General features: G+C 38.5%; 1 protein-coding gene across 1 annotated transcript in view; it reads left to right on the forward strand.

Annotated features, from left to right (window-relative positions):
* The window catches only part of MARCHF3 (membrane associated ring-CH-type finger 3), a 137,642-nt gene that overhangs the window by 98,259 nt on the left and 25,036 nt on the right, over window positions 1–14,347 (forward strand). Inside the window, exons 2-3 of the mRNA XM_063295272.1 lie at window positions 4,268–4,511; window positions 9,735–9,939. Of these exons, the coding sequence (XP_063151342.1) occupies window positions 4,324–4,511; window positions 9,735–9,939 (393 nt within the window). The 5' untranslated portion in view covers window positions 4,268–4,323. The remainder of the gene's footprint in view (window positions 1–4,267; window positions 4,512–9,734; window positions 9,940–14,347) is intronic.

Consider the following 14,347-nt stretch of genomic DNA (forward strand, 5'->3'; position numbering starts at 1 on the left):
GTACACCAGTAGCATCTAAAACTCCTGAATTACTGTCAATAGTGGTATGTGTTTGGGATGATTTTAATGCTACAATATTTTTGTTTATGAGTTATTAGTTTTTTGTTTAAGAGTTATTAGTTATTAACGAGATACTGTAAGAACTTGGATTAAAGAGTTGGAATACCCCTTATTAACCAATTAAATATTAATAATTTAAAGAATATTTTATCTTAATTCAATAACAACAAAAATCATGTTTTTAGGACACCTGAAAAATATTTTTAAAGGATTAGAAGAGTCAACCCCATTATGCTGAAAATGTTAAATACATGACGGGACACTCATATAATATGGGCTTGTCTCACTGTTACCCCCTTTTGATGTAACATCCAAACATAGTTTTTATTTTGTTACAAAGATTAATATGGTTTTAAAATATAAATGTAATTTTGAACTATATACCCAAAATTTGGAATTTACTATTATAAGAAGAACCATGAATTTATAGAGTGTGGGGTGCAACAAAAAAGATTACTCTTTCATGTTGGAAAAATATTAAGACCCCAGGATTATGGTCTTGGATCCATAATGTGTATTCAGTTTCTGCTTAAGAGCTGGCTTTTTATTGGAATAATGGAAAGGCTGATCAATATTATTACTATTACTCTAAATGGTTTTAAAATGGTTTTAAAATTGGGCTGAGTGTTTTTCCATGTATGTAATGTGTTTCTGTGATTTTTTCCTATTTTCCTGTTTGGTTTCTTGTTTCCTTCTAAGGGTTTTTTTGGGGGTGGGGGTACATAAAAACAATATAATTATTTTTTTAAAAAAGTAATCCTTCAAACTCCCCATATCTTGGAATGGAGGAACAGAAAATCTGCCTTTCCTCTATAGGAACATAGCCCTCACATGCTCCCCAACTGAACACTACCTGCAGCCACCATCCACCAAAAGAAAGTTGTTCAGCCATGTTACAGCTACTAGTTGTAAAAAACGGTGAGGGATCAAAACTGATACAATCTTGCTCCCTGCTTTAGTAAAATAAACTAAATTCAAGTCATAGGAAAAAAATATATCAAGCCAGACAACTACCAGTGAGTTAAAACCTACCCACAACCTTACCCCCCACTCCCCTGGCATGTTGGGTTTGGTCTTCGCACCAAAGTAGAGTATGGTTCTAGGTTCATACTCATTTATGTTTAATTTTGAAACAGTTACAATGAATACAGCAATATCTATATGGGATGGGAATTTGTTAGGTGGCAAGATTTATTTTTGTTTTAGTATGCTCTGATGACGCCTTAGTCAACAGGCCTTCTCAGAACAATTTACCTCAGAGTTCAATATGTATGGTTTATCACTTATACCATTTTCAGATGTGTGTTGCATGAGGTACTGTGTTCAGAGAAAATAGTGAGAAACAATCTAATCAGGTTTTTTTTAGTTTCAGAGAATTACACCATAGGGTTTCTGTCACAGCTGATTTTTTTTTTTTTAAATGTGAGATTGGTGTTTATTTTACAATTTTCGCTTGGTTGGCCTGGGATAGGGGAGGAGGGGGAGGAAGAGGAGGATTGTTAACCCAATCAGAGTTCTGGCTTCAATCTGGTTTGAAATGTCATGTCATCCATGAACTCCTTCAGCAGCCAAACTCTTCCCTTACGCTCTTTTCCAGGCCCTCAAATCTGCTATATGTATAATGGGATGAATGACAATTTTTAAATTTTAAAACTATTTTTAAAAATATATTATGTTTAAATGTGGCATGCTGGGTGGGCTGCTTAGAATCAGTGTAACCTTTATTATTTTTAATTGTTCACTGTAAGAGAGTTTGGTGCATTTAATATTTTGCTCTTAGCTCCATCATTATTGGTTAAGAAACACTCATAACTGATTGATGGATACCTTTGTGAAAGCATGGATGGTCACTTTATGCAGAATTATAATCTTGCTGCTGTACATAATGAGGTCAGTGAAGCAGCAAGCAAGAAAATGTAGAATCCTGTAGCATGGATCTGTAAGCACAGCACTGTCTAGGCTATTTAAGTTTAATGAGGCAGCTACTGTGCTGCTGCATAAGCTCGCTGAACAGTCTCAGCATGTATTTCAAAACTAAAATGTAGCTCATAATCCATGTCCATATGCTGTGGGAGATGAGACTTTTAAGTCTGCATTCTTCTGCATTCCCTTTTGTGCTAATGGTATTGGGATTTGTTATTTGCTCTGTTTTATTGTAAATGAGGATCAGAATGCTACTCCTTTTCTTCCTTGCTCTTGGAGCATTGGCACTACCACAAAGTGGTACGTTGGCAGCATTCAGACTCCCTCCAGAATATCTACTTTCTTCAAGGTTAAAGCCGCCACTGCAAGGAGGGTAGTTTTCTCAAACATCCATCTCTTTTGTTTAATATTTTGTAAGTGTGCGAACACTTGAGCCATCATTCATGTTATACAGATATTCTGAATAATTGTCTTGCCTCCACAAATTGTTCAGTAAGTGTTGGGATACCCAATAACATGACTGTGTACCCAGTGATCAAATAAAGCCAATGGCTGATCCAACACAAGATCTCAATCTTTCTGTGCTTTGAGGTTACACAGATAAAACAATAAATAGTCAATATTTATATTTACGGTGCTATATCATAGCTTTTAATACACATTGGATGCATGCCAGTACCCCTGTGTTGATCATTCAGTCAGCTACGTCAAGCTAATAAAGTGAATGCCCAAGATGTGATCAGTTCAAATTTTGTATCTTCTTACTACTTGTCATCAGGAGACAGAGGAAGGAGAATTGAGTCTGTTTCCTTTTGAAAAGAGAAGGAAAGGGGTGAGCAGATCCAAAATTCCTTTCTGGTGTTCTGTCAGCCCCAATAAACATTATTCCAAACAGAGTGAGATAATCTTTCCTAAAAATCATGTCTGTGTTCATTGTGGTGGAGAGCACTGGAATCTAGTATGCTCGGAGCAGAAGAAAGTCAGTGGTGAATTGCTAGTCTACATATGCATTTGATCACAAACAGGTCACATTTTTACCAAAGCCCTCAAAAAAAAAAAGATTCCCTTACCCACCCCACCTTATTCAACTTTATTTTTTATATTTTGGGAAATATTACAATATAGCCAGTCCCAGCTATTGTTATTGTTATTATGTCGTTCTTTGAGTGAGGTGGGTGGTGACTAAATTTGAAATATAAATAAATAAAATTATTACACCAAGATACTGCATTGATCTGTGAAAGAGGACTCAGAAAACTGTTTCATATTATGCTGACTGCCAGTTGTAGCAGACTGTGACGCATACCGTTTTTAAAATAAATGAAATTATTGAATAATGCCACTATTCTCAAAATAAGAATGCCCGTGAGTTTTTTCTTTTAATGTTTGGCAAATAGCAGTAAGCACAATTCTCCTTTTACACTTAGCTCAGTTAAGATGTTGAGAAATGGTAACACCCTCACTAATACCTTGACAGAGAGTGAGAAAGGAATTTTTTTGATAAATTAGTTCACATTTTTACATACTATTCTGCCATGAGCATGTTTATGTGTAAAAGCTGATCCCATACAAGACTGGTTTTTCCCTCTTTTCCCACTTTTAACTTGCAACATACATTATTCCTGCATGCAGGCTACTTTGAGGTGGTCAAAAACCCTTCTCTCATTAAACGTTAATTTTGGTGTTTTGCTCCATGCTTGATGATGTAATGCACTTAGCAATAATGGATGATTTCCTGAGAGGGATTTTAAGTTTCTTGTCCTCTTTCTTGTGAAAGGCATAACTTTTTGAGGAGATGCTGGAGTAGAATTGATGGGATCAAAAGCAAAATCTGTTTCACCCTGTGCAACAAGCAAGAAGTATTTTGTGGTGGGGTGTGTGGTGAGAGGCAGTGGAAAGAGACTTTCCATTATCAAGATGCTGATGATTGTGGGGAAACGTAAAGAAACATATATGCTTCGTAGAGATGCAATTTCTCAAGCCAACATTTCAAAGCTGCCCATCCCCCACCAATAGCAGGAACATGGGTTTTTTTTATCTTAAAGAGAGAAAATCTCTCATTTTCCAAGGGAATCAATAAGACAGCATTGTACATCGTGGTGCTCCTTGCATTGTTATCAATCCTTGCTTTTCCCCTTTTGTTCTCCCCCCCCAAAAAAAACTATAACAAGAAATAATGTTTTTTTGAATTCTGTTGAAAATTAATGAATAAAGATGCAGGTGGTCTGTATTCAGTCTCTGCAGCCTGCTCTTCAATAAATGGTTTTCTAATCTTTTTTCCTAGATGGAAATCCTGTATGAATGTGGAAGCCATTAGCAGAGTAATTGCTGTCTGTTACCATGACAACCAGCCGCTGCAGTCACCTGCCCGAAGTCTTACCAGACTGCACCAGCTCAGCCACTCCTGTGGTAAAGACTGTGGAGGACTGTAGCAGCCTTGTGAATGGACAGCCGCAGTATGTCATGCAAGTTTCGGCCAAGGACGGACAGCTGCTATCAACAGTAGTACGGACTCTTGCCACTCAGAGGTATGGTCGTATCAAACCCAAGACGGGTCTGATAGCCCATTCAGCAGTGCTGAGGAGTAAGGGCAAAGAACGCAAGGGATGCGATTGCAAGATCTGAGCCCCTGTAGTCCTACTTGGGACTTTATTTTTTTAAAGCCAGGCTATGTACTGTCTGTTTTTTATCATGGTTAGATTAGAGGTTATTATTCTGCACACTCCGGTTCCTGTAACTCAAAGCACGCTGAGCTGACCCCAAGCACAACTTGCACTCTTAAAGCTTTCTTCTTTTGAATTCAGAATGAATTTTGCAAGCTAGCAATAACTTTGCGAATGTCTCTAATGCGTAAACTTGCTTGTTCTCGTTCTGTGCAGGGAAAGGTGGGGAAATAGCTGGGAGACGCAGGTTGAAAAGTGAATAAGATGCAAGCAAGCCTTCCGATTTGGAAAAGAAAACTTTAGAAGTGACATCCTGCTGACTTGTGCATGCTGCTCATTGCAAACCATGTGCTTCTGTATGAATGATTGACAGAAGGAGAATCTTAAGGGTCTTCTCTCATCCAGTGTCAGAGTGTTATGGAGTTTCTTTTTTTTACCCTTTCATGGCTGGTTTATACTTCTACAGCCAGGGAGCCTCTAACTGTTTGACACAATAATCACTGGCGACATGCATGGCCTTTCTCAAGCGTGCTTGAGGAATGGCTCTGACACGGGAAGTCATATTACAATTAACTACTGAGGGTGTGCATGCTGGCTGGGACTGATGGGCTTTGTAATTCAGTACATCTGGAAGATATCAGATTGGGGGAAGCTGGCTTATTTATTTTCTTTCAGTGTTGTTGAGTCATTAATAGCTCTTTATTCTTAAGTTAACTTTAATGAGCAGATACACACCCACAATAATTGTTAAATGCACCATGTCAAGTATATTGCCTTGTTACACCATTAGCCAGCCAACCACAGAGATTAACACTGGAAAACCACGTTGGTTTGTTAGAAAAAGGTATTCCTTTTCCAACCTTAGCACATCTATGTGTGTGCATGCATGCATATGTGTGATGTAAATTATGTTACTAAAATACACATAATGTTTTTGACATGCTTTTTCTTTACAAAACAGATTATTGGAAGTTCTGCAGAAAGTCTAAGTCACTTATTTTAAAAGTTTACATTTCAACCGCTGGTCACCAAGATAGATCCATCTTAGAGTAAACACCTTTTCTAACTGCATGAGTTTTTAAAATTGGTGTATTCGTTTTTGTGTTTATTTCCCCTTTTTCTTAGGAGCAGCAGGCATGGGCTTCTGTTCAGTCCTGCCAGAACTGCCCTATGAGATAAGTTAGGGCTGAAAGGCAGAGATTTGAATGAAGGACACCCTGATACATTATTGAGAGGGATATTAAACATCTAATCCCATGGCTGCAACAAGAATACCAGCCTTCTCCAACTTGGTGTCCTCCTGATGTTTTGGATAAAGGTTAGGGAAAGCAGTTGCATGTCACAGTGCCTTAAAATGGAAATATTAAGATAGGCAGTCAGTATCAAACTGTTATTATTAATCTGTATAATATTGAGACTATGAATAGACCAATCATTGAGATATATCTATGATAACGTTTAAGGAAAGAATAAATGCACGTACTGAAACAGAAATAACACAATTTGACTGCCTTGCTATGGGGGGGAGGGTTAAACCAAATCTATTATGTTCCAATTTTTTTTCATTGTTATTATTTAGGAAACCAAATGGAACAAAACAGGCCAGTCCTATCTTGCAAAATACTTACGTTAATTCAAATCTATCTTGACAATTTAACTTGGAAGAAAGATTTTTATAGACTAAGGAGTAAAGTCCCAAGTTTCTTTTTCTGCATAAAAGCATTCTCTAAAGCTGAAACAAAACGAGATCTATGTTGGAAGGACTAGGGAAGTCCTGTCTGAGAACCTGAAGAAGAACCTGAAGAACTGTCACAGGAGATAATTGTGGCCTAAATGGGCCACAGGTTTAATTCTGTGTCAGTTAATGCTGTATGTGCATTGTGTAACAAATCTCCTAAGGCTATCAACTTCCATTTTATTGTCCTTTGGATATCTTACAGGAACCTAAGGACCTGGAAAAACAGCCTATCACATCATATATAAAAACACTGAAGAATCCTAAGGGTGGTAATTGTTCTGGTGGCTTTCCACAAAGTATACCTTTCGGCTCCTCCAAAAATAACCCTTTCTTAGAAGGGCAGAACACTGTTTCCTTTAAACTCAGTGACTGTCGGAGCTTCACCTGCAGCACAGCAATAAATCTCTCTGTGGAAACTTAATCAGCACTCAGGAGCTACAGTGGAAGAAAGGCTTAGATAGGTCACTTTTAAGAAAAAGTGAAATGAATAATGAAACAATCAGCTACTGTATTACAGAATCTCACAATCCAGCCTGCTGCTGATAACAGCTCCAAGGTTTAAAATCGCACCTGTCCTTATGTGGTAGCAGACTTCTTGCTGCTCATTTCTCAGCTTTGGATATGAAGGGCACCTGAACCAAATTTTTTGTCTCAGGCTTTTTGCTTCTGGCTTGGCAGCTTGAGCCTCCTACCTACTTCTCTCTCTGTTATCCCCAACTACTAGAGAGGATAAACTTGTCTCAGCAAAGAAATTGCTCCAACTCTCAAACAAAGAGAAACTGGTGCCACATGGGAAAGGGGAGATCATAATTCTGGTATACTGGAAAAAGAGAAAGGAGATTCAGTAGTTGGGCCAGCACACTATGATGAATATATATTAGCTTCAAGAAACTAACTTCAAGGAAAAGTGGACTGAAAGTTTATGTCTCCAGCTAAACCTAACATCCATAGAACTGCCTAGACCATGCACAGGGACAATGCATGTGATATCTAAAAAAAATAGTAAAATTCCATGTACACCAGAGAGAATATTTAATACCATTTTAAGGGAGCAGAATTAGGCTCTACCTGAAATATTTGTTTTGGATATTTCTGGTATATTTTTAATGGATTTTTCTTAAATAATCAAAACCAATCACCATGAATGCAGGAATGAAAAACAGATTGAAAATACTTCATCTGTTTAAGCAAATAAAAACAAATCTTGAGTATGCATATAAATATGCTCTAGAAATACACTAGAAAGGGAAGAATTATATAGATTGTGAAAAGTCTAAGTATAAAAATGAATAGCTACAATTGATCAATTAAGTATCCGGAACGTTGTCATCTTTAGTTCTGGATGGGGTTGCACTGCCCCAGACAGACCCGGTGCATAACCTGGGGATCCTCATGGACTCACAGCTCCTGCTTGAAGAGCAGGTGGCAGCCGTGGCCGGAAGGGCCTTGGCACAGCTTCGTGTTGTGCACCAGTTACACCCTTTCCTGGATCGGGAAGCCCTTCGGACAGTCACTCATGCCCTTGTTATCTCACATATAGACTGCTGCAATGTGGTCTACATGGGGCTACCCTTGAAGAGCATCTGGAAGCTTCAGCTGGTCCAGAATGTGGCTGCGTTGGCTATTTTCAGCACCCCTAGAAGGGCGCACATAACACCTTTGCTACGCGAGCTGCATTGGATACCAGTTTGCTTCCGGGTCCAATTCAAGGTGTTGGTTATCACCTTTAAAGCCCTACATGGCATGGGACCAGGTTACCTGAGGGACCGCCTCTTCCCCATATCATCAGCACTTCCCACCCGATCATGCAGAGAGGGCATGCTACGGACTCCGTCAATAAGAGAATTCCATCTGGCAGGGTCCAGGAGGCGGGCCTTCTCTGCAGTAGCGCCTGCCCTTTAGAACATCTTGCCCCCGGAGGTGAGATTAGCCCCATTGCTCCTAGCCTTCCGGAGGAAGTTGAAGACCTGGCTCTGCCACCGGGCTTGGGGCAGGGAGGAGAATTGACATACTTGGGGTTGGCTAGTGCCTTGAAGTGCCCCTCCTACTGAAGGAGATCACAGCCATCTGGATTTTATGAGCTGGGGTAGTTAAGAAATTGTTTTAGAGGGATTTTATTAGAATTTTATTGTATATTTATTGTTCTGTATTGTAAACCGCCCAGAGTCCCTCCGGTTGGAGATGGGCGGTGACAAATTTGATAAATAAGTTTTAAGTTTTAAAATCAGAAGCTGGTTTCCAAGAAAAAGAGGTGAGAAAGTCTGGAATAGTGATTGCAGCATAGAAGAAATGAGCTTCATTCTCAAAACATCTTTACACAGGATTTTCTTTTGTAAAAACTGATCCATTTCAATATAAGCAGTTGCATCTCTGAAGGTTTTACCTGTCACACACATTTTTGGTTTCCCTATATTTCTGATTGCACTTTGTAATTATTTGCAGTACTCAGCTGCTATATCCAAAGATGGCCCATTCCAAATGTTAACAATTTTAGTCTAATAAAATAGATTGTTGAATGTTTTATTAGGTTTTCTTTATTATATTGGATTCCTGGTCATGTACCATAACATAGTTTGAGTTGAGTTTATTAGACAGAGTTTTTGCATAGTCTGTCCTCTCTGTTCAACTTCATTTCTCTTTTATATCTTAATACAGTACTTCTGGAATTTGTTAAAGCAGTTTCTCATAACATTCAGTTCAAGAAACTCTGGTTTAAGCTCTGAATGCAAGTTAAAATTGCAAATCATGATTTGGTCTTACAAAGGAAATGGCAGAGGAAATGGCAATACAGAGGAAATACAGAGGAAATGGCAGGCAGGAATTGTGAAGAGGCTATAGTAGAGAATAAAATGCAGGAATACATTTTCTGGGGGGGAAAAAACAGTAGAACCTCTGGTAGCCCGATGTAAGACCGTTTCTCAGTTGTGCAATTTTGGCTAGATTCCAATGTGCTGTTATTGTCATTGGAAAGAAGATATGCACAACTGTATTAGAGAATCAAGGAACTTCTCTCTCTCTCTCTCTCTCTCTCTGTTGCTTGAACTCCACAATGTACTGCATACTTGGTGACTCATTTGGGAGCAGTAATGAATTTTGCCCCAGGTCACATGAACTTACAGAATGTAAGGATTGCTTCTTTGTATGACTTGACTGAGTTTTCTTAATGAATGAGGCTGCCTTGCTAATTCTTCTACTGTGATAAGGTTACATTGTAGGTAGTTGGAAAGGGATTATGCACAGCAATGAATTAGGCTCTTAGGTTCAGCTTTATAAAATTGGTTTGGACCAAGTGATCTTGAGGTTCCTTCAATGTATGACCCCTATACCAACTTAATCCTTCTTTTTTGCAGTCCTTTCAATGACCGACCAATGTGCAGGATTTGCCACGAAGGCAGCAGTCAGGAAGACCTGCTTTCTCCTTGTGAATGTACAGGAACCTTGGGGACTATTCATCGTAGCTGCCTGGAACACTGGCTCTCATCTTCAAATACCACTTACTGTGAACTCTGCCACTTCAGGTTTGCAGTAGAGCGCAAACCAAGGCCATTGGTCGAGGTCAGTTAATGAGGCATGTCTTCAGAAGCTTAAATTTAATTATGTATGCTTTATACTGGGAAGCAAAGGAAAAACTGTAGTCTGGAGAGTTTACAATCATAGAGGGGGAACCAAAGGAGAGCAAGAGGACAGTTAAATATCCTTTCAATTTTTAGCCAAGTGCATGAGTGATTAAAGTGGAATTGATGCATTGGTTTTTATGTGTCTTTATTTAACTATAGCAGAAAATATGTAGGACACATGTAATATTCTTTGATTTAGTACAGGCATTTTGAAAGGAAATAAATTTTTGTCATATCAAGAGAAATATTAGTGTGTATTAGAAATATATACTAAGAAATCACTTTTAAAATCCACTGAACCGACAGATGATGGGGTGGTGTTTTACATTTTAAAATTTTTTTTGTTGCATCTCTTAGTTGCCAAACACCAGTCATATAAGCCAGTTGTTCTATTCTATTTGTCCACTCTAGCTGCAGTAATTTAAATAAGTGATTTAAATAAATTGAGCTGTACATAAAATGACAATATACTCGCTTGGCTGCTGCACTAAAAGCTTTTTGCTTTCTTTTGAAAGTCAGTATTACAGGTCACTTAAAAATCAACATGAAGCAGTGGATTATGAGAATTCTGAATAAGATAATATTTTTCAACAAGTTACAAAAAATTAGTTGTGAAGCTGACAAGATAGAACTGTGTATTTTATTTTGTTCCAACCAATTTTACTCCACTCTTCAGGATCAGAGAGCTGAAGGGACTGTAGAAGTCTCTAGGATAACTCTCCACTTAGTGCAGGATCCATTAGATCATCTCTGACATCCACCATCTGTTTAAGGACTTAGTGAAGGAGAACTCACTGCCTCATATGGCAACCTGATGCCTAGCCTGAATTTTCTTCCTTGTACTTTTAAGTGATTGGGGCAATTGAGGATATTTATTTATTTATTCAATTTATATGGCCACCCATCTCAAACCAATGACTCTGGGTAGCTAACAATCAAGGATAAGTCCACTTCAGTGTGACAGCCCTTCAGATATTTGAAGATTGCTATTGTATCACCCTTCAGTTGTCTTTTCTGCAGGTTAAACATATCCAGAGATTTTAACTGCTCCTCATTACTCTTCATTGTCTTAGTACCCCGCTGAACTTGCTCCATTTTGTCCATTTTTTCAAACTCTAGTGCCCAGATCTGTATGCAGCATTTCAAATGGATTCTGACCAGACTAGAGTGGAACAACTACTTCCTGTGATCTATTTCCAAATAATTTTATTAAGAATTATAAATGAAAAATATAAAAGCCAATACAAAAAAAAATACAAAGGAAAAAAAAGTGTGAAAAAGAAAAGAAAAAGAAAAAAAGAAGTAACTTCCCTCTTCATTCCAGCAACCAAAAACAATTTTCTTAAGAGCTTATTACTATCTCTAAATACAACATAATCTCTCTTCACCTCATATCTCATCTATTGAACAAAAAAAGCAAAATCCAAATGCTTCCTCAGTCATTCTTTGTCAGTAAAAGTCCAGTAAGGGCAACCAGATGTAGCTATTTTTCTTCTTTAGCCCTAGTCAAATAAGCCAACCTTGTATTCCTTCCCTGAGTTTTTAAAAATATCTTGTAACCCCTTCAAAAAGAGTCCCAGAGGTAGTTACCTGTTCATCTGTGTTTCGAGCCAAAAGTCTTCCAGAACTTTAACAGATTTCTTTTGTATATCCAATAAGTAAAGCTTGTCCTTTTCTTTATCACAGTCCTTCAAAACCTTGAAAGAGCTCTTTTTGTATATCCAATAAAATTATCCAAGTCAATTTCTTGGTTCTGTATTTGTACACCTCCTTTTGGGAATAGGTCATTCATCAGTTCCATTTGTGTGCCCATATCTTTCTCCATATCTTTCTCATTACTTCTTACATTTAAGTCCCACTTCAGGGTAATTTCAAAATCATCTGTTGTTGCTTGTTCTTGTTCTGTAATTCCATTAGAACATGCTCTGTCAATTTTGTCAAGCAATTTATCTGTTTTTTCAAAGAACTTGGTAGACTAATATTCCCAGGTTTGTACTATAGATATCTCCTCCATTTCCTTTATCCTCTAGCACCCTCTAGTATCCTACCTTCAAAGTCCCCCTATCATGAAAAAGCTCAAAACAGTTGCTATTTTCCCAAGGGGAAATTTCTTCTAATTAATTCAAAGCTCTCTGTGAGCATTTAAAATTATAGTTCCAAGTCCATCTGAGCCCTTAATCCGTTGTTAATCTTTCTAAAGCCCATATTCTGAGCACCCCTTTGCTGTTTAATCCAAAAAGTAATATTTTTCAAAAGCTTTTAAAAATCGCATTTAAGTTCTTTCTCTAAGGAGTAGGCAACTCACCTAGCGAATACAGTATAACTTGCCATTCCGAAGGGTCTTAATCCTATTAAGGTAGCAGAAAAAAAAACAAATCCAAAGTGATTAAGGAGTGAGGCTCAGTCAAGCTTATTTTCCTTTAAAACGCTGCATTAATGACTGTGAGCAAAGATGGTTCCTCCCTTGACTCCCAGCTGACCCATAGGCAAACTGCAAAAGAATGATCCTTGTGGTTTACCCACAAGGAGCAGCTGTGCAGAGTCACATGGGTGATCTCAAAAAACTCTTCTTAATCTGGAGAGCATTTCGGCAGTCAGGATCCTGCATCCTGCATTAATCTTCATCGAAACACTGTCCCACTGCAAAAAGGGATGTTCAGCTTGCCGTGGCTCTCAACCTGAAGTCTGTTACTTCTTCTGATCTGGACTCTTTGCTTCTGTTATTGTATCCCAAAATAGCATATGCCTTCTTAGTAGATATGTTGCACTGCTCGCTCACATTTAACCTGCGGTTGACAAGGACACCCAGATCATTTTCACATGTACTCCTGCCCAGGCAAATTCTCCCCTGTCCTATATTCTGCCCTATATTTTTGCTACCCAGGTGCAGAACTTTATATTTCTACCTGTTAAATTCCATCCTTTTAACTTCAGCCCAACCCCCTCCAGCCTATCTAGATCTTTTTGAAACTTCTTTTTTTCAGCTACTGTCCTAGCTTTGTGTCATCTGCATACATCATCGGTGTCCCCTAAACTTCCTCATCCAAGGCATTGATTAAAATGTTGAATACCACAGGCCCCATGACAAAGTCCTTTGACAGTCCACTCAATACTTACAGTCTAAAGTGACACTATTAATAAGAACTCCTTAGGTTCAATCACTCAGTCAACTGTGAGTTCATCTTACAGTGGTATCATCTGCTCCATATTTTACCTATTCATGACAAGCTGCTGAAGGCTTTACTAAGGTCCAGGTACACTATGTGTATGGTGTTGCTATGACATATTAAACTAGGGACTCTATTGAAGGGGGTAAGGTTAGTCAGACACTGTGATAAACCATGTTGACTCCTATTCAATTGTAGCATGCCAGTTCAAGTGCTCACAAACATGCTGCTTGATAATCTGTTCAAGGACCTTGCTCAGTGTAGACATGAAGTTCTCAAAGATTACTGAGAACAGTTCTGTGATCACTTCTGCTAATTCTTCGAGTACCCTGGGATGTACTCCATCTGGGTCTGGAGACAAATACATTTACATTAGCTAGCTCTCTATTATTCTCTCCTTCTCTGTTCTAAGCTGTAGTTCCCTTGTTCTTCCAGTGGCATAACAATTGCCACCTAGAGCTCCCTTTTCCTTCTCAAAGCAAGCACACATAAAATAGGAGTTAGGAAATCCTGCTTCTCACCATCATCCTTACAGTTTCACCACTTTCTCTTAGCAATGGAACTACACTTTCATTCTTTCTAATAACCAAATAATGCTCTTGTTTGTTATTTTTGGTATCTGACTGTTAGCTTTTGTGACAGAGTTCCTACAGTTTCTAGACACCACCTTCTATTTGTCTTTGTTGCTCTTTTTATGCCAATCATGAAGATCATCCCAACAAGTTTCAGTGATATTGCATTTGTCTTCCTGAAAACCTCTGTTTTTCCCTGTTTATTTCCCATATTCTTTGCATCAATGCTGAAACATCAGAGGTTTTGAGTACCACTTACTGGTATCTCTGTGGTCATGTCCTGAGAAACTCTGAGGCTCCATCCCAGCATCCTGCCTCTCACTTTGTGTTCTGCTTTCCTGGGCCTGTCTGTGGCTAGATGTTCAGTTCTGGGCATTTGCCACCGCCACACTGCTTTTGTTTTTGTTTAATGCCTTCCTGATTAGATTGTTCAAAGCACCTGCAAAAACTGCATTTTCTAGTTTTTGTAAGTTGTCCATCAATTCCCAGGAGCCCTTCATGAAGGTTGCATAGGCCACTGTCATAGAATCCAACCCTTCTGTTTGCGTAGCCATTTGTTGACTTCCAGAATCCAGTTTTCTCTTCTTGCACTATGACCTTCAATGGA

The sequence above is a fragment of the Candoia aspera genome, chromosome 2 (assembly GCF_035149785.1).
Source record: "Candoia aspera isolate rCanAsp1 chromosome 2, rCanAsp1.hap2, whole genome shotgun sequence".
NCBI classification, from domain to species: Eukaryota; Metazoa; Chordata; class Lepidosauria; order Squamata; family Boidae; genus Candoia; species Candoia aspera.